The following is a 20,663-nucleotide window of genomic DNA, read 5'->3' on the forward strand; positions in this document are numbered from 1 at the left end:
ACCACCAGAATCTATAGCTGCAGAAGCGCCTGGAGTGGCACCCACAGCTCCCTTCAAGGGACTCTGCTGGTATTTCAGGAATGTGCTTCTCCTTTCAAAATAACTCGCTCATCCTTCTATTTATAAGGAAGTTTCACACTTGTATAAACCCATGTGTTAGGGTCTTACTCACTGAAACAATCTCACAAATCAAGGCGTGAATTTCTCGTCACATTAACAGAGGTTTAGCAGCAGCCTTGGCCATAGAGACTTACACTTTTTGTATCACTGCCATTTTTAGGTTTTTCTGGTGTTTGGTTTTTTTTTTAAATATTGCCGGTATGCAATGAAATCCTTTAAAGCACGTTAAAACCACCATCTGAACTTCTGAACTAGACAACTTTAGCACTTATCTGTAAGTGAGAATTCCTTCTGGAGCTAGAGTTAGCAGATGTAACAAACAAAGCTTTTCTTATTTCTTCCCTCAACGAGTCTTCTAAAAGAAAACAAAAAGGTCTAAATTCAGTTTTGTGTTCAGAATGTCTTCCAGACTTCCCAGAGACAGATTTCTGAAATACATCGACGATTACCGGGCTATGCCACTGTATTTCTGAACAGCCCGACGGCCTAAGCAGAGGTTCAGTTAGTGTTAACCAGCTTTATTATTCAGTGTCATGAAGCAGACTGAAGAACTGGAGAGGCACGACTGAAAATTTCTCAACCATTTTATTTCATAACCTAGTGTATAAAACTTCAACATACAAAAAAATAAACCCCAACAAAACAAACCAACACTGAAACCCCCCACCCAAACAAACCCCGAAGTAAACTACTGCAAGATCTCTCCACGCGTTTCCTCCGGAAAACGTTACCTATCGGCTCAGAAGCAGCACACATTCAGCTGGTTCAGAAGGGGATTCGGAGTCTGCAGAACGATGAATCAGACGGACCAGGATTTGATGCCACCTTGAAAACGGTGCAGTTGCTGTAAGCAGTGGTGTCTGGGGGCTGGTTTTTGACGGTTTGGGGTCTTTTTGGAATCCCTAGATCTCTTGCAAGATGACCACCAGTGTCTGTTAGTTATCTTCAGTGAAGCGAATGTGTTTACTTTGAGTCCTTTCAAGCCTCATCCTTTCAGCTTTAGCAATCAACTGCAAACGGGAAAAATATTGTAGAAAAGGTTAGAGGGAAGTTACATGATTATGATTTTATCTCACAGTCCTGATTCACTGATGTACTGAACTTCGTAAAAAAAAAAGCCAATCTGTGAACAGCTAACCTGTACATCCAACAAAAAAACCCCAAACACATTAAAGTAGCCCTGATATAATTTATTTTGGTACTGCCTCAGAACCTTCAAAAATAGCGAAGTATCTCTGCAGCTTTCATCCCAGCCCTTCTTCCTCCCAGCACGGCTGAAGAGAACAAAACCACAACTTCAAAAATCCCCAAACACGGTTCCATACAGTAAGGAAAAAAATCCTGCCTCAGATTCGTGCTGTTACTGATGTAAGAAAAACAAGGTCAGACCATAAAAAAATTGCCTTAGGAATACTGGGTCATTTTCTGCACACAGCAAAGAAACAGCCCCACTGAAACCCAGGTGGGGACCGTCCTCTGGGCTGGGAAGGATGCACACACGTATCCCAGCCCTGCAGAGGATTCACCCAGAAATGCTGGCACTGTTTGGAGGAACACTGATGGCAGGAAGCCCTAACTCAAAACCTCGCCGGACCAGAGGTTGGGCTGGTTTCAGCTGCCTTTTAGGGGGATTGCCTAAATCACTGGGGTACCCTGTTAGCTGTACAGAGTATGAGAAATGCACTTGTGGACCATGACCAACCTGCTAACTTTCAACTTCTGGGGACCAGAAGAGAAAGGTGTGGGCTGTGCCCAGGCAATCCCACTATCCTCCTCCCCCCTGTATCCTGCAAATTATTCCGCCCTTCCCAAATACCCAGTTCTCACTTCCTCACCAAGTGCCTTTCACTTCTACCACCACTCCCACCCTCTTAAACTTCCTCCTTGGGTGCTAGGGGGTGTACCAGGTGTAAAGGAGCTCCTGCAGCACCACCTACCCCCAGAGGACAAGGACCCCAGTAGAAAGCTGCAGGCACGCAGACCTCTGCTCTGTGAACAGATGACTTTAACCAGTTAGGGAGTTTTCAACAAGCCCAGCACTGACAGCTTTTTAATGCCAAAGGATGGCCAGGCACTGGTCACAAGTTCTGGAGATCCTGGGGATACCCAGTCCCTTTTGGATGTTTAGTTTATTACAAGAACTAGGCCAGAGAAAGTAGAAATCTCCACCAGTTCGGGTGGGGGTTTTGGGGGTGAAGGCATCATGCCAGAAAGCCTCTGCTGAGGCAGTCATTTACAAGAGGTATGGTCGTTATTACTCTTAACGCACATACTGCCATCGCTGCACCTATACAGCTTAGCTGAACATCACCTATAAGCCTGTATGTAAATGCTAACTGAAATACAGTGGAGGATGCTGTCTTCATCCCAGGGCTAAGGGGGAAACGCTCCTCTGCAGAGAGAGAGATGCTGTAAGGGATTTGAAAAGCTTTAACGGGATAGAGCTGTACAAGAAATGTAAAGTGTAAATGTAACAGCATATACAGCTGCACAGCTTAAGTTACGAATCATTACTTTTCTCCTTTTATTGTGTCCTTCACAAGAAGTCAACTTGTGAGCATGTTGGAAGAACTTTCAGATAACAGATGAGCATTAATATTAATGAACAGAGAAAAAAAAGGCTGCTTTTCTTCTCAGTCTGTATTTCTGGAATATGGACTGCCCAAGGCCAGGAGAGGGTTAAGAGGGACTGACTCCAGCCAGGCATTCTTTTCTTGACGTTTTGCTTCACAGCGTTAGCATTTCAATAGCAGTCCCTGAGCTTTGAAGTTCACACCTCCCAGTGTGGCCAGGAGATGGGTAGGGGGGAGGCGCAGGAGTTTGCATCCTCGCTGCCCCTATTGTTAGGCAGCACTCAGACAGTTTATATTTGCAGGCCCAGATGAGGTACATTACTGGTCAATTTACACCAGCTTGGTCAACAAATACCGACCCTCAAAAGATGAAGAAGGGAGACCCAAGAGCAGAGCACCCATGGTCCAAATTAAACAAAAGGTGCTAGTGGCACCTTTGACTTTGAAAAAGTAAAAGTACATTAAAGAAAAAGGGGGGAAAAAACCAAACCCTGGCAGCAGTCAGTAAAAAGTGCCAAAGTTGCAGAGTTTTTACAGTCCCTTGCTGCTTATATAAAGAAGGATGGCAAGAGCCAAGGTCATTTTCATGCTTTTAAGAAAATTAAATCAGCCGTTTGGAGAAATCTATTTATGCACACCTTTGTTTAAAAGAACCAGATTCATTGTCTGGGGGATCTCAGAGACTAGAGACAAACAAGGTAACGCAGGCTGCGCAGGAGACAAGGGTTTGACCTGTGCGACTGCGGTTCCTTTAGGTCAACGCAATAGTTCTTTACAATTCCATACGGAACGAGCACCTGATTTTTGGAATCATGTGCATCGCTGGAGTGTCTAGGAAACAAAAATTCTCCAAAGTCACCAGCAACTAATTAAGGTCAGATGATTTTGGAGTTTTGCAAGCAACAGCATAAGGATTCGGGTTAAAGCCAACTCTGAAACCTTATCTGTTATGTGTGTGAAGTCAAGCCAGCAATAAAATGTCTGTGAAATACTCTCTGGCTTCTCTCTGTCAGGTAAAGGAGCTTAATCAGGACTCCTTCATGCCTGGAAGGATCTTCTGGGGCACAGGAGTGGCAACTGCAGCCTGCAAGGTCATTGCAACACTGTCTCACGGCCGAGGCCCCACAGGCACACTGAGGTCAAGGCTGGAAGAAAGTGTCACTAGATGTGAGGCAGGTCTGGAAGCTGCTCAGCTACGGATGCTCGCAGCAGCATTCAGACTGCTCTGGTCAGGACTCAGACACGCTGGTGCGTAATCTCTCAGATGAGGAAGACACCAGCATTCTCCACAGCACAGAACTGTACGCTCAAAAGTTGTGTTTGGAAGAAAAGCATTTCTTTTCAGTACTAGAGAATTAAGACTAAAGCACTAGGCTTTATCATGCTGGAGCAAATCAGGACTAAACTTTTTAATGAGCTTGTCCAGACAGGGTTTTAAAGGAAATCCAGCTTACAAGTTAACTCCATGCCTTTAGCCCCGGACTTAACTTTCTCTAACTGTCTCCATAAAGACAAGCCTTGCATTTGGCAAGGGGACCAGGCCAGCCACACCTTCTGCTCGATGGCTGTAAAACCCTGCTGCAAAGTCAGTAGAAAGTGATTTAACTGCATTCATGAAATAGCAGAAAATGTGGACCTACAGAGAAAAAGAGACATTTTTAACTGCGTACAGGAAAAACCCTGACTTGCAGATTACCTTCTCAGTACCCCGCTTCTTTTCTCGAGGTTGGTTAAGTTTAGCTTGTCTGTCCACTAAAATCTTCTGCCAGTAACGTTGTTCGTGATCGCCTTGAAAAACAAATTGACATTACAGAATGCGAATAAAATGGAGTGCTGGGTTTTCAGAGGTAAAATACTGGTTAGGGACACCTAACAAGTATTTCCCCATCTGTCTTAAATTCCATAGTCAGAGTAGTCACCCAGCGTGGCCACATCAGAGGAGCATACAGCAAGGCCCTTTGACTTACTGATGTAGTCACAGCTTCTGACTGATTTGACACAGCTATCAAACAGAATCAAAGAAATTACAGAAAGGACTGAGATTGGTTTAGTTTCATCAAAACTAGTGTTAGAAGCAAACCCTGGGGACTTTGTGGGGAAATAAGGAATATTTGAAGGGGGGGCAGATATGAGAGGAAATCATTTTGCAGCTTTTTTCAGCTGCCATTTGCCACTGCCTCCTTTGGCAGGAATTTTGTGATGTAATGTTGTGTGGTCCCATGGGAAGGCTTCAGTTACAGAAAAAGTTATGGAATGAAAAACTCTGACAATCAATTTTGCATACGTTTTAACAGCATTATTTACACATCCAGTCACAGTAACATCTAAACACTGCCATAGGTCTTTACTATTGTGTCAGATAAAATGCTGAAGACATTTAGTCAAAGTCAAGCCCTAAACAGCAAAATGTGACTGGGAAAGGTTTAGTCCCTGCCGTAGGAGAGTATTAAGGACTCTCTCCTTATTCTTATTCTCTGTATTCTCCTAATGCCACCAAGACAAGCCAAATCCTTACTGTGAGTCACTCCTACATTCTTCAGAAGCCTTTCCATTCTCATTTCAATGAACCAGTTGGGAAAAAAAATGTAAAGACTATGAATGGAACCCTCCTACAATGTGGTACTTAATCCTCATCTACTACTACACTCTTTTATAGAAGGATACAAAACCAGAGACAAATGCAGAGCACACAGCTGGAAAATGCTGTATTTCCAGTTGTTTCTGGATCTCTGGAGATAAATCTGTCTCCAAGTGACACTGGCAGCATTCAGCAAATCTCAAGCTGTAATTAACTCTGGAAGTATCATGAAGGCTGATGCTTCCATTACAGCCCTTCCTTCCGCAACCTTTAATTGACATGAGGGGGTTTACATCCCGGCACCTATGGAACTGGGATCTATGGGAGGATCTGTGCAGGAGCGTGGTAAAATGTTTAATACACAGAGGAGAGAATCTCATCTGGACTGTTTTAGCTGGGAGGGGGTTTTTTTGTGCATTTGGGGTTTTTAGAGCATATCTAGAACGTGAAAGTTCAATGAATACAGTAACAAAGATTGAGAGACTACCCCCCTCCCCACTTCTACCCCTCACTCCCACACAGAGCTTTCCTCACACTTGGAAGACTTGTCCAATCTAGTACAAGATACAAATTCAGAACAGCAGAGTAATTTCAGAAAAAAACCACCACACATTAGGGTGAAGTTCCAAAGTAAGCCAGTGAAAACTTTAGTGTAAATACCATTAAAAAGCACCATTACTCTGGCATAAGTTATTCGACTTCCTGAAAAAAGGAAGATTAATTAGAAGGCAAGTGCTAAAGCCACTGTAAGCGCATCCATGCTGTTAGATCCTTGTCCTGTAATTTCACACTTCAGTTCAGTACATTCAAGAAAATCCTCATTTAGAATTCCTTTGCATCACCAGCATGTCCTATTCATACAGCTGAAATGTGAACGATCTTCTATAGCCACTAAAAGTGACGTAAACATATCACTCAAGAGAGCAGCAAGCCAAGCTGTTGTTTTGCTCTGAACTGGGGGGTATAAAACCCCTGATTCTTTCACCAACTTCACTGGAAGAGCAAAACGAAAAGACTCCCACAAAAAAGCAGTCTTTTCCCTGAACAAAATACCTAAATAAATCCCTAAAGCTTCCACACAACACAATCCTTTCCACAGCACTTTAAGCCTTCTCCTGTACTACCATTAAGAAAAGAAGTCTTACCCGTGAGGACTTCGAATTTCCAGGTGTTTTTGATCTGTATTTCTTTGTACGACTTCATGACAGCCTGGGCATCCTCAGGAGTTTTAAAACGGACGTGACATTCCGTGTCTCCCTCCAGCATGTCAACATAGGCAACTTCAGCCAGTGCTGCCAAAGCATCCTGTCAGAGGACAGCAGAGAACACAGGCCAGAGGCCCGACCTTAAGATCAGAGAATAAAAACCCATCGCTTTCTGACCATTTGCGGATCACTGGCATTTTCAGTAAGGTCATGAAGTAGAAGGCACTAACTGGACTTTGTCATGTCATCAAGGTATCTCTTGTCAAGTAGTTCGGATTAATATTTTTTATAACTGAATTCTGATTTCAGTCAACATCTCTCATCCTGCCCTCCAAGCACAATTTAAAGTAGTTAGGTTTTTTGCATAAGAATTATTTTACTAATGGATCAACAGTAATTGCACATTTATTTCAATACTGTATCTGTATGGAATTGTATTATATACGAACTGTAACACGGATACCCATTGGTCCAGCAGAAAAATACCCAGCCTCACTCTACGCATGAAATAGATCAAAGCCAGCTCATTGGTGGCAGATGACTGGAGCAGTGAGTAGCAGTCACTGGAGTGACCTCTGCCTGAGACCCCTCTGGACAGCTGAAGGGAGCAGCGTCCCACAGGCTCTTGCAGATGAAGCTCCTCACTTCACTGGCAGAACCTGCTGTTAGGGAAATGAGCCAAGAGCACACATTCCTAGTCAATTTTGGTCACAGCAGGCAGCTCCAGTAAGATGCTGCTATTCAAGAGCTACACACCGCTTTTAACCCTGCGCTGCCAGGCAGCTGTCAAACCAACCAGAAATGGAGGGCCAGTACCGTTGGGACCACCCGAGAGCCAGCCAAAGCTCCTTTCCACCCTTGGTTCTGCTAGCCCAAATCCATGCGTACATGGAAAACTACAACCGGAGCTGGCTCGCGTTATGATCTGAGAAGTGCCTTGGTAGCAAAATACAGAAGAAGCTAGCTACAACAGGCCAGGAACATGGGCAAAGGAGGTTGTGTCCAGGAGTTACACCCTTCATAAAAGCAACTGGCACGGCCAGAATCACCCAGGAAGTGCCAAGTACAGTTTGCAGCTTCCACTGCTGACCCAAGAAAGAGCTGGTGCAGCACCCTGAAGATTACTGCTGCTTCCAACCACAGTTGTATTCAGCAGCCACACGCCTCCCTAAAAAGCTCACCTGATTATACTCTGGGAAGTGTTTTGCCTATCTGCTTGTTATGGGAACCAAAACATATGATTAATAACAGCAAAGGGCACCCCAATCTTATTTGTTCCCTTTTACTTTCATAAAGCGTCTGTTTTCCCTAAAAGTAAACCAAAAAACAATACCTGGACATACCCAACTAAGCCTGTTTTCAGCTCCTGGAGGGGAACAGTGAGCTTACCTCCTGCCCTACCATCTGCTAAGCTGTGACACCAACTGGGACACAGCCAGGTGGATACTGGGGCCCTCAAACCTCACCCTAGGACATTCTCTCGGTGTCTCCAGCACTCAGCCTACAAATACAGCCAGGCTGATAAGAGTGATTAAGTCAAACCCTCTCATCAGGCTGTTTTCAGCCAGAGACAGTCTCTCCTCCTGCTCAGATTTATGCACAGGCTACACTTCACACTTGGAAGCAGCCAGGAAGGGCAAATGGCCTACCCAGCTGTAAAGACAGGGAATTTCCCCGTCAGCTCAGAACCGGCCGTTTGAACCATCCTCACATTGGCCTAAGTGCTCTGAATATTGATTCCAATGTGCCTTACAGTTGTTCCCATTCCCTCCAGCTGTCATTCATCCAAAAGTGCAATTTGTGAAAGCAAATGCCCTGTGTCACATCCATGGTGAACTCTTCTTAATGTGGGTAACTTTGATATCATGATGTGAAACAGCATTTAAGGTATCCCAAACATCTTTTATTTAATTGACAAAAGGGCACTTGCCAGAGTGGAAAAAAAGAGAAGGAAACGAGTGAATGAATTACTGGACAAAAGCTATTGCTGTCACTCTCACTGAACCGGAGTTTTGGTAATTGTGAATTCCTTTTAAAAAAAAATTGTTTTCTCACACAGTGTATTTTCTTGCCCCTAAATTCCTGTTCATGGTAAAAGCCTAATACACTACCACAGCTTTCTTGATCAGAGTTGTGCCAGATGAGGAATGCAGAACACTGCACCCTCCAGAGCCACCTTTATTTTTGTCATTGCTTTCATTCCAAACTTGACATTGCTTGAAGCACTCTGAAGGCTCATTTTTGCCTTGAAACATCCTCTTCACCCTATTTTGCCGGTGCACAATCTACCATTAACAGGCACTAGAGAAGAATCTGTACACGGCTACTGGGCAAACAAGCCAAAATGGGTCAGACTGGTTTAGACAGTCTTCCATATTCAAACATCTGGGGGGCACTGTAAGAGGAAAGGCTAACAGCTACCCTGAGGTTACAAAGGCATTACCTTGATCTGCTTCCTGCCCGGCAGGGGCTCGGTGCTAATGATCTTCACAATTACTCCACTCACGAACTGGGGCCCCATTGTGTTTGCCTTCGCGGGAGGGGCTGAACCCAAACCGGTGGCTGGGCAGTTCAAAAACCGGGGAGAAAAGGAAAAAAAAGTTACATTTATTAGTTTGACAAAATAAAGAGGCTATGAAAGCACATAGGCAACTTGATGTACACAAGAAATGGAACTGCTACTGCATATTTAGTCTTAATTTTTTTTTTAATCACATCCAGGGATTTTTGGCTTTAAGGTAAAGTCAATGTGAGTAAAAAAGGAAACAAATAGCTCCAAAGAAAGAGTCTCAAGTTTTTAGAGTGTACAGGGTCCTCTTAGAAGACTACTTTATATTCTATTGATTACAGTTAAGAGTTGAACCCTCAGATCCAGGCATTTTTTTGGCAGTACTTAAGTTAGTGAAGACAAACACAAAGGATCCAGGGCAAAAAAAGAACAATTATATCTCCGAAAAATGTAGAAATATCATTAAGATGACATAATTATAAAGCTGCTACTAACCCTAAAGCTGATAGAACCCTATTGCAAGCCATTCTGGAACGCCTGACCTGGAGAAATTGTTTTGCAAGGCACTGCGGGTATAGTTAAGCCTAAGCAAATCAGGCCCAAGATACATCACAAAAAAAGCTGGGGTTTTATGTACCTCACTGAGGCCGGTATAATCACAGTTACCCAAAAAGATTCTGAAGCTTAAAAGTCCTACTAGATCGTGCTGAAATTACTTGCTTAGGCTTTACTTAAATTCCTTCCTCCCAAATCGAAGTGAGGGGCTTTGTCTTTGATAACATTTGGCATTAAGAGGATGCACCAGCACTGTAGGAAATAAAACCATTTTGTGGCGTTTCTGCAGGACTAGTGCCTGAAATCACTTGTGTTTCTGCACTAAAATCGTGAGGAAAAAAAGGCAAAACCCAGCACAAACAGAATTACATTTGTCATTTTCGGAGTGAGGCTTTTTCTGCGCACAAGATTCTGTTTCCATCTCTCTCACGGGCTCGGGTTTGATTTGTGACATTGCTTTCTTCAAGGAGGCCATGCTGGCTTTTTGAAGGGCCAAATATTCCTGCTTCAAGTCCATCCATTCGGTCCTGTAAGGGGCAACACAGGCACAGGATGACAATTGTAAACGAGAAAGTAACGTTTAGAAATTCAGTGTCAACTTAAAACCAGTTTACAAACAGCTTAGGCTGATCTTGGTGAGCAGCGCAGCCCCTTCTTACCACTACCCTGCACTTCGGTCAAAGGGAGCCTTGTCCATACCTGCATTTTGACTATTTTGCTTTTGGTTTTGATATTCCAGGCAAGGGGGTTCAGTTTACTATATTAAGAATCAGTCATTTATTTTCTAGAAAAATCATTGATGGAAAATCAACAACTGGTTAAACCCACCACAAACCCACTGAGATAAGAACATTCCTCACTATTCAAATGCAGTTTGGTGAAAAAATACCACCACATGGAAGCAATTTATATATTTACATACATTTAAGATGGAGATGTTTCTGCAAACAGCTCGGGCTTTGCTCCCCAGAAACACAATGCCCATCGTGCCACTGTGAGAACGACTCATTGTTCCCCTAATCTGCGCTATCAAACAAGCTGAGAGAGGATTCTGAGGAGGAGGATATCTTGTGGTAATGGTTTTAGCTGTTAACATTGACAACTGTATACTTCAAAAACAGCATCCAGACTCACCCAGGATCATACCTTCTCCACCGAGCAAAGACATTAAAATAACAAAAGGCCCACGTAATGATTCGTGGAGATAAAAAGGCAACACCATTCCTTAGCAAGGTATGGTATAAATACAAGTGCGAGGAGGCTCGGCTGTTAGCTGGACTCGAGGAAGAGGAGACCAGGGGCAATGAGGCAGGCAAGTATTTGCAATGCTTATGCTCTTCTCAAAGTTTTTTTTCCCGCCCCTCTCCTAGAGTTCGCTAACATCTAAGGCTCTTTCTCTCCGTTTGGTGCAGCGCTCCCGAGTCTCGCTGGAAGAGGACGAGCCCCGCCGGTAACCACCGTACCACCGTTTTTTGTGGACCCCTTTTACTTTAACATGGAGGTGCTTTCTGTGACTTGAACCAAGTAAGTGCTTCCATGTTTTAGTAGAGGTGAATCCTGACCGCAATACTGAAATTCCACCCGGATTGTTCTTTTTCTGTCTATGCTTCGCTCAAGATTTTTCGATCCGGGAAGGGAGAACTGCAAACTTGGCTGTCGGCGGATAAGGACACGCTTCTCCAACCCGAATTAAAGCCTGAGTGTTACCGAACGTATGTTCAAAAACAAAACCGTGAGGCAGGTTTGGAATTTTAAAGGACTCCCTTCGCTTTAACATGGAGGTACCTGCTGCCTAAAAAAGTAAGTGCTTCCATGTTTCAGTGGCGGTGGATCCTCGTGTCCCTGAACCCAGTTCTAGTCGTGAGCTCCCACTTGTTTTTACGTGCATGGTTTTGTTCTTTCGTTATCAGAACTCTGTATATACTGTGCTTTTAATCTTGACATTTTAGTTCCTATTTAGTCTCCACTTGAGGACCCCCACAACTTAAATGTGGACGTACTTGCTTTGCTCCTGAATAGTAAGTGCTTCCATGTTTTAGTGGTGGTGAATCCTTTTTTCCTCCTCTGAAAACACTTCCCTCCTCCTAGGAAATGGGAAGCAGACAGCGACCCAAAAGCTGTGCCTGCGGTACACATGCAGCCCCCGGGTTACACAAAGCGGTTCTGCTCTCTCGGTATAGCACAGGACAGCAAGGACCCCCTCGACTTTAACATGGAGGTACTTGCTGGATGCCAAAACAAGTAAGTGCTTCCATGTTTTAGTTGTGGTGACTCCTAACGGACCAACGTATCAAACACTTCGGGGCTTGGTGCAGGAACCGGGTGTAAACGGGTGATCTGCACTTGCTGTTCACTCCGGTATTGGACCTCCTGAGCTGCAGGCTAATACTGTTGCTAATATGCAACTCTGTTGTGTGAAATTTGGAATTGCACTTTAGCAATGGTGATGGACTGCCAGACAAGTCAAGATTTAAAATGTATTAAAAAGGTTGAAAACAATTTTGTATGTGATCCTGTTAATAAAGATTCAAATTCATTAAAGTATCAAAGTTCAATAAAGAATGTAAAACTTGTGACATGGAAAGTTTTCTTGTACCTGACAATAAATCAATCCTACAACTGCATACTCCACAAAAGTCACTTCAATAAAATACTAAAAAAAACAGTTACCACAAACCTGTGTATTAGAACAATGTTCCAAATGCTCAGTTTTTAGAGTTGGGTAGCTAAAAAAGCTACCGTTAAGCCCAAAAAGCAATCGTTACTACTGCTCCTTGTATTTAAAACTAAAACAGAATAAATGCAAACAAATGTCTTGGTGTACATAAACCCTATTATTGCATAACCAGAACGAGCAATCCGGGAGCAGTAGTCGTCACAGAAAGTTCTTCAACCTACTTGGAGAGCACTCTGAGTGGAATCACCTCTTCACCCATTTTGTGTCTTTCCTTGTGTTTTTTCTTGTGCTTCCTTTTAGACTTTGAAAGGGATGTGTCTTTCTTATCTTTGTCATCTTCTGCAGAAACGTCTACATTCAAAAGTAAAAAAAAGTTAGTTCTAAACATTGGCAACACACTTGTACCAGTTTGTCCAGAATGAAACTGGTTCTTTGATTTAAAATGGGATGAGAACCCTTTCCTGAAAATTCTAGTCCACTTTATCAACTGACTTCAGCAAAATATTTCTATGTAGCTTTTAATCCCATCTATTGCCTTGCCTTCCCCCCCCACCCCCTCTCCCTTATCTCCTGTAAGAAACTGGGATCATCAGCTTTTTTCTTTTGTACTTTAATCTTATCTACATTCTTATGCTGTCGCTGTTTGTCTAGGCCAACTGTTTAATCCATACTTCAGTGCAGTGCTGTTCTGGCGATATTAACATTTTTACTTCTGATGAGGTTTATTATCTCCTTGGAATGACCCATGACCCAGTTTTAATTTAACCGCAGGCAACACCACATTTTCCTGAACTGACCTTGTTCTACCTCCACCATTTTTTCACCTACTGATCCAAGCAGAACAACCTTTTACCTGTGGTGTTTTCAGTCTTTCAAAGGCAGAAGGTCAGTGCCTCAGTCTGCCACCAGTGCTTGTAGGGGGTTACTCACTGAACCTAAGTGAGACTCCTAGGAGGCTCCACAAGTCACTGCACTAATGCATTTGTGTTACAGACATGACACCACATTTCTCAACAATTTCAACTGCAAAGAACAGCGTCTTTGACTCATGCTTTTCTCCTCGTGCAGCCTTTTCCCTCTCCATGAACCCTGTCGGTTGTGCTCTAAGACACATCTGCCATTTGATTTCATTCATGCATATAAATCATGGCAACACTAACGACATGCAACACGCTTTACCATTGGAATCCTTCGGAACGTCTGTGGTTTCCTCTTTCACAGGACGAATGTCATCCTTCTGCACAGTTTTCTTGACTTTTGGAGCCGATGTCTCTGCATCTCCAGAGCTGGTTCTTTTTCTCTTCCCTGGCCTGCTTTCCCAAGGGACCTCAGAGCTCTCTGTTCTGTCCCATTTTCTCTTCTCTCTCTTTGAGGGCTGCCTGTGAGTCTCAGTGCCCTCCATTTCTGAACACTCCGATGAAGTCCGGTGCCTTTTTGACTTGGGCACTTGCTCTGTTGTAGTGTTCGCATTCGACCCCTTTGTCTCTACAGCTGCCTGTGCATTGCTCTCTTTCTTGATCTTGGATTTCTTTTTTTTCTTCTTTTTCTTCTCTTCTGTATTAAAAATACAACATTTAGCACTGCCCATGACTCAAAATTCGATTAGATGTTTTTAAATTAGATTATAGACCTATGTAAGCAATCACAACTATCATGTCATGATAATCTGGGATGTTAAACGAAACGCCCGTCTCTGCTGTCTTGAATTACACTATGTCACCAGAAAGGATTTAAAACATTTCAGTAATCAAAGCTGCAACATAGTCCTGTGGTGCTGCTTTGCAAGTTATGGGAAATTGTATTTATTGGAAAGGTGCTCAACAGTGAATTCGTGGTTCTTCTCTCAGCACTATTCTCCAGGTTTTTACCAGTAATTATGAGCTGGGTACGTGGAACTGCAGATACGTTGTAAAAAGTTCATTCTGCTACAGACTGCTCTCGCTCTGCTCAAACAGCAAGAGTCCCCAAGGGGAAGAAAAGCAAAAATCTGCTGTTTTCATAGTTATCACAGGAATGTTCAGCAGAGAGCAGAATACCACAAGGTTTGCTCCGGAACACCTCAGATAATCACAGACTCGTCTGAACAGCACTGTTGCTTTTAGGCAGAATTTGGCTCTTCTGTCCGTATCTTCCCCTTCAATACTAACTATTTTTCTCTCTGCAGTAGCTGGGCTCAGAACAGGGATCCCCATAATTTTGTAACACTTACCGACTACACTGCTGTTACTTGTGTTCAGTCCAGGAACAGGCTTATTCTTTACTGTCTTGGGGAAAATCCCAGGTTTCCGTGGCGCTTCTTCTGGTGGATTATTCAAAAACTTTAAATAAAAAAATAAATCCATATTAAAATCTACGGACCATGGCTCAAAACCCTACTGTCTTTTCTGAAGACCTCCACCCAAACTAAACCCACAGAGTGACATCAAGACGACCACCACCAGAGCAGAGGCACCAGTACTCACCTCAATAGCTTTCTCTGCTTGCTCTTTGGTTTCAAACTCCACAAAAGCAAACCCCTTTGGATCACCAGTACTTTTATACCGGGGTATGCTGACATAGACAACGTTGCCACACTTCCCAAAGACCCGCTCAATCCAGCTGTGATTGACGTTTTTGGGAAGCAGCTCCTAAAAGAACATAAAGAGAACTGTCATTTCCTCACTACTGGATGGTTTACCATGGCTTCTGACTGCAAAGCTGTCACAACAAAATACATTGCAGTTTGCTGTGACAACATGGAGAGACTTCACTTCAGGAAGTATTCTTGTCTGATTTTTACTTTTACAAACTCCTCAGTAGAGAACCACATCTTCGCAGCTTGCAGACATCACGCCTCAGCTCCTAAACATTTCCTTTCAGCCCCCAAAGGGAAATCCTGTCATACCGATTTCCAAATGGACCCGACTGAACACCTGAAAACCCTACTCGTTCTCACACCTAAACAATGGAGGGGCAGCAATGCTCCATTTTTTTCATGGCAGGTTACTGCGCTAGAAGGTCCTTCTGGTAGGAAAATGTTATTTATCATGTGTAGGTAGAAAGCTGCTTTTGCATGAACTTTGCCTGACCCAGAAAAAAGTTCATTACGTTTTAGAGAAATTCAGTGAAAACTTCCCCTAAATTAAACGAGATAGGAAAAAGTACCAAGTAATAAAGGTAATGTTCCTTAAAGGAACACGCCTTTAAGCCACAGTTCTCATTTCAGAAATGAAGCTTTGGCTTCCTGCAGAAATTCAGGAAACCTGCTGCTGCAGGAGACAATCCTCCACAGGACTGGCAGCTCTAACTATGACCTTGGTATTAATCCCACCCAGAAATTTTTCTTGCACCTCCTCCAGAATGAGACAAAACATACCAACACTTTTGAGAGGCTCTAAGCAGTGCCTGTAATCATGCTCAGGACTGGCACACTGTACTTAAAGAGACTAATAACCTTCTCTGGATTTTTGTTAAAGAACACAACGATCACACTAATCCAGCTTCTCTTCATCCAGCATTTTTGACATTTGTACGTGTCTTCATCATGGAAAGCTTGGAGCCTGCTTGAAATGATGAGTTCAGCTGCTAACAGGTACGTCCCTGACTTGAGATGAGCCCTGAACAGCTTCAGAGACAAGGGGAATTCCACTAAAAAATGCACAGGATTTTGACTGGGCTGTTTCATAACAGCTGCTGCTCTCCTGAAATACCGTGTTGAAATGCAGAGTCTTCCCAGCAGCACAAGCTAGTTTCATTTACATTTGAGCCACTTCAGTACCAAGGTAGCCACAGGATAGTGTGCTACGAGGAGAACTGCATATTTTTCAAAACCCCCTAAAAATAAGACTGGCTTATTTAAGTGCGTTCTGCCTTTAAAAGAATGGTGTTTGTGTGTTACAAAACTAGGGGCACTTGAACTAACACATTTTGTAAACAGATTTTACTGCAGAATAAGGGTCTTGTCTACTCAGCCAGATCCTGTTTGATAACACCAATAAAGTGATTATTCTAAAGCTTTGACCACATTAATGTCATCAAGTATTTCTTGGTACCAGCACTGCTCCTCTAACGGCATTCCCTGGAAAAGCCCAGTGAAAGCAGGAAGGCCTAAATGAAAGCATTTTTTTTTAGGAGCAGGTGAAGCAGCTCTTCACTCAGCATTTTAAATGGTTTAAGCTGGTACCACAAATTGGTGCCCCAAACTAACCCCTTTCTTGCCATGGTCACTGCCAGGGCTCACCTGCTTCACAGGTGAAGGCAGGGGAAGATATCTTCCCACTGAAATTACGTGGCTGCTTTATGTCATTCTTAGTACACTACGTAACACAATTAGATCGTCAGAGACAACACACAGAGGGGTTTGGCACTCTTGGAGAATTAACAGCAAGACCAGCAAGACCGTTCAGAGAGCTTCCACAGTCAGAAACAACGCAGTGAGCCCATCCCAAGGCACGCACTAGTCCAACCTTACCACATAGACCGTGCGGCTGTCCACATCCTTTGGCTGCTCACCCAGCGGCTGGCGCCTTCGGATTCGAGTTCCTTCTAAATCCAGCTAAGAGTAACAAGAAAGGAACAAGCATTTTCCGTAAGATTATTGCCCGTTCCAGCAATAACTCTTGTTACGACTCCAGCATCAGCAAACACAAGGGATGGAAACATTACACACCTCTACCACAGACGAACTTTTCACAGCCCGAGCTATCAGTTTTCCATCAGTAGTCAATTTTTTCATTTTGTTGAAAGAAACGAGAAGCGATATGTCAACATCTAGGGATAAAAAGCAGTGCAAGTGATGAAACCAGGGTAACACAGAGCACCAGTCGTGTTCTAATCTGACATTAAGACTCTGCTAGTGCTTTTGTGAAACAAGCTGCAAGTGGTAAGTGCAGTATGTAACCAGGCTGCCGAGGATTTGCAGAACATTTCTACCACCAAAATTAAAGCTTCAAGTACACCTATATTTTATCATCTTATGCGCTAACCTTTATCAAAGGAATTTTGTTCTTTTACCTCCCCACTGATAACCATTGTCTTTGAAAAGAAAGGAAGAAGCCCCTCTTTCTGATGCAGTTTTACAATACAAACCCAATTTGCATTGAGAACAAGCCTTTCCTCCAAGTACTCAATTAAGTGTTTAACCCAGCCTTCCCCACACAAAAGAGCCCCTGCTGCCGCTCGGCTTGCCATGAGTCATGCTGCTAAAACCCTGACAGAAAATTATCTGCTATGAGTCTTCATAAACCAGGTAAAGAGATCCAAGATCTAACATCTCCTGAAAAAGCAGGGGAATCTTTCTTCCTCTGAAGGCCCTTTTTTAAACTGGCTTGAAGGTGAAGGTCATTGAGGATTTATCCAAGCAGCAAGGTTACACTTCACACAACACACATGGACTAATGATTTATACCACAAATAAATACGGACTCCTTAAGGAAACAAAAATAAGTAAACACGTGTGGAAACTGCTGGTTTATTGTCTGGAGGGAAAAGGAGCCCATCTTTTTCCAGACATACTCCACTTCTTGCCCAACACAGACTGTATTTACCATACGTACTGTTTTTTAAAGGAAATGCATAACCAGTCACTGCAGCTCATGTGTCAATTCATTTTTTCAGAAACTGGCAAACAGTTTCAGAACAAAGCTCTATTTTCTACTCTGACGTCAAGTCAAGTACTGGAACTCCAAGGGCAAACTGACCGCTGTTTGCCTGCTTGTTCTTACAATTAGAGAGAGTTAAAGAAGATCAGGTCCCCCAATCAGCTGTTTGTACCCCACTAGCTGCCTGCAACTTGGGGCTGATAGCAAAGGGAAGGAGAAGAGAAACACTAAATCCAGTTTGCAAAGACCAGTGCCAAGCTCTGCCTCCTGAGCTGCTGCTGCTGCAAATGCTGGTTTCCAGCGGGAAGCTGCTGTCTCCCCCAGGAGCAGGCAGGCACCTCCGAACAGCTGGTACCTGTCCCCAGCCACACAGCCAAGAAGAAATTTAAACAGGTCTGTTCACTGAAGTGCAGTGGATATAAACTTACACCCATCTCTGGACTTCTCTATCTGTTCTCGGAGAAATCTGTCCTTGTGGAGGTTAACATCGCCAAACCAGAAATCCACTTGTTTTGCTATATCTGCCAGCACCTGCTTAACCCTCGATCTCTTCTTTTTCTCCCTCTCCTTTTTCTGTTCAGTGCTTTCTTCCAGGGCTTTGTCTCTTGCAGAGTCAGTCTCCATTCCTGTCATTCTGTCAACTGCAAGTTCAACACCACCTTTAAGAAAAATCAAAATATTCTTAGTTCAAGGCATAAACATTCTAGTTTTAGCTTACGTGAAAAACTTGACACACCCCCTGTGCGCAGTGCTTTATTTGTGGCACAGAAAAATACAGCGTGTACGGAAGAGGAGCGAAATTAGGTCATGCAATAACTGCGAGGTGAAGACTAAGCTGGAACTCATGTCTCGTGGCACCTAGTGCAGCCTTTTAGCCACCAAACTGCAGGTTGGTTTTTTTTTTTAACCAAACCACATGCATTCCATTTAGCTTTCAGCACAAACCATTAGAAAGGACAAAAGACCCAGCGCAATACACTGCAGAAATTACCCTTTACGTAGAAAGCAAAGCAGGAACAAAAAACCTGGATTATACAGGAGATTTCTGAACAGGCTGGGCAAAGGACCGTGCTCAGCAGGCACGTATGGTAAATGCAGGGGCTGCAAACAGTTATACTGGCCCAGAGCAGCCAAGAGCCCACTGCAGAAATTGATGGTACAGCCTCCAAGAGAGAAGAATCTCTTAACCCCTGTGAATAACAAATCCGATGTAAAGACAGACCCAGACACCGAGTTGATACTCATGGCAGGTCTGGTCAGAGTGAAGCTGGGTTTTCAACATTATCTTTGCTGTGTCAGGAACTACTCACTGCCCGTTGCCAAGGACCTACCAAAAATCGAACATCATCTACCTTGATAAAGATTAGACCTTTTTAATGCACCCCCACAACTTTTTTGTACACATTTCAATTTGCTGGGGCTAGTCAGTCCTCCTTGAGAACTGCCAGTCACTACAGCGAAACAAAAAAGCAGACAGCTCTTGGAAAATGAAATTACCACAAAAATTCGAGTAATTAATGTAGCAATCACCATCCGAAAGACTTCTCCCACTCTCTGCCAAGGCAGCAGAGAGGGAAAGGTAAGTACGGCCATCAGCGAAGAAGCCCACCTCTACAACAGGATGACGACAATGGAAATGGTCTTCAAATTATTGTGCAAATCAGGCTGCTGGAGCCGGATAGCAGCTTCTCTCCCTGCTGTGAGCTGACCACTCAAGATAGTGAAAGGTCAGCGATTACTTGGAACAGATAAGCCAGGTAAAACTGCCAGCCGAAGTTCAAGCTCCATTCAAGCCCATCAGCAAGATATTTGTATTAATTATCAGCAGAAAAATAGACTACAGAGCTGAGGGTTATAGGAGTATCACCATGAAAGGTAAAGCATCACTGTGGGACACTTTCAGTGGCTGAACAGTATGAGATGGCCACAGACACATAACGAAGGTGGTTCAGGTACAGCACAGCTTTAGTTCCAGAAGCCACCCCATCATGCATCCACTCAGCCTCGGGATGCTGCAAGCTGTGTTCTGGGCTCACCGCCCCCACACACCTTAGAAACAAAGTTTTGAGAAAATTACTTTTTTCTCAACCTAAAACCAGAGAACTCCTGCTTTTTTTCCCCAAGCCGACACATCACTTTAAACCCCCAGTTAAGGCATTCAAGAGATGTCACGGAACTGAACATTAAAGTGCTCAAACGCTAAAGGCTCTGCGCCCACAGGGCAGTGATGGGTGTGGAGGCTGTTTCCAGCCAGGCAGACCCCGCTGTGCCAGTCCTGCAGTGGGTGCTCTTCCCCCTGCAATCACAGGAATCAGAAAAGGGGGTTTAATAAAATAAGATGGATTCAGCTATACGAACCAACAGCTCACTGACAGCAAAAGGACAGCCCAGCGCTCTGACCTGACTTGCTACCCAGTCCTCCCTCACAGCACCTCACCCTCTGGTAAGCCAGATCAACTCTGAGAAGTAAACTGGTATTTTCTGGTCCTTCCCTGCATTAAACCAACACACTAAGGAGCTGCATAAGCAGCAGAGCTGATGAAGGGAGGCAGCAGGAGCACAAGCGCTTGGGAGCAGGGTAGGCGTGGGCACAACAGGAACACACAGACTGGCCCTGCCGCACTGCGCAGCTGTAGAACCTCACCTTTACCCGTGAAAGCAGAAAAACACAAGTGAAATAGATTTTTTTCTATCCTCAGCTTAATCTTTGCCACCATAGCTACTGGCTAAACCCCAGTGGCTGACAGGGCCCACGAGAGGCGCTGACCACCGCAGGTTCCAGCACTGCTGCTGCGGTGGCTCACGGACCTTGTATGCACAAAAAACCTGAAGCACACCCAAAGCCAGCCCCTGCCCACGCCCCCCCC

The 20,663-nt window shown here is 43.9% G+C and overlaps 1 protein-coding gene across 1 annotated transcript; it reads right to left on the reverse strand.

The window, feature by feature from the left end:
• Positions 1-1,055: 1,055 nt before the first annotated feature.
• On the reverse strand, positions 1,056-18,429 carry LARP7 (La ribonucleoprotein domain family, member 7). The gene is made up of 12 exons (XM_010137301.1): positions 18,225-18,429; positions 16,866-16,966; positions 16,668-16,751; positions 14,680-14,844; positions 14,427-14,535; positions 13,397-13,771; positions 12,439-12,568; positions 9,910-10,067; positions 8,920-9,038; positions 6,417-6,576; positions 4,390-4,481; positions 1,056-1,130 (listed from the first exon to the last, which is right to left on the reverse strand). Exons 1-12 carry the CDS (start codon positions 18,427-18,429, stop codon positions 1,056-1,058), a joined length of 1,773 nt encoding a protein of 590 aa, XP_010135603.1.
• Between the last annotated feature and the right edge of the window lie 2,234 nt (positions 18,430-20,663).

Source organism: Buceros rhinoceros, unplaced genomic scaffold (assembly GCF_000710305.1).
Source record: "Buceros rhinoceros silvestris isolate BGI_N320 unplaced genomic scaffold, ASM71030v1 scaffold25545, whole genome shotgun sequence".
NCBI classification, from domain to species: Eukaryota; Metazoa; Chordata; class Aves; order Bucerotiformes; family Bucerotidae; genus Buceros; species Buceros rhinoceros.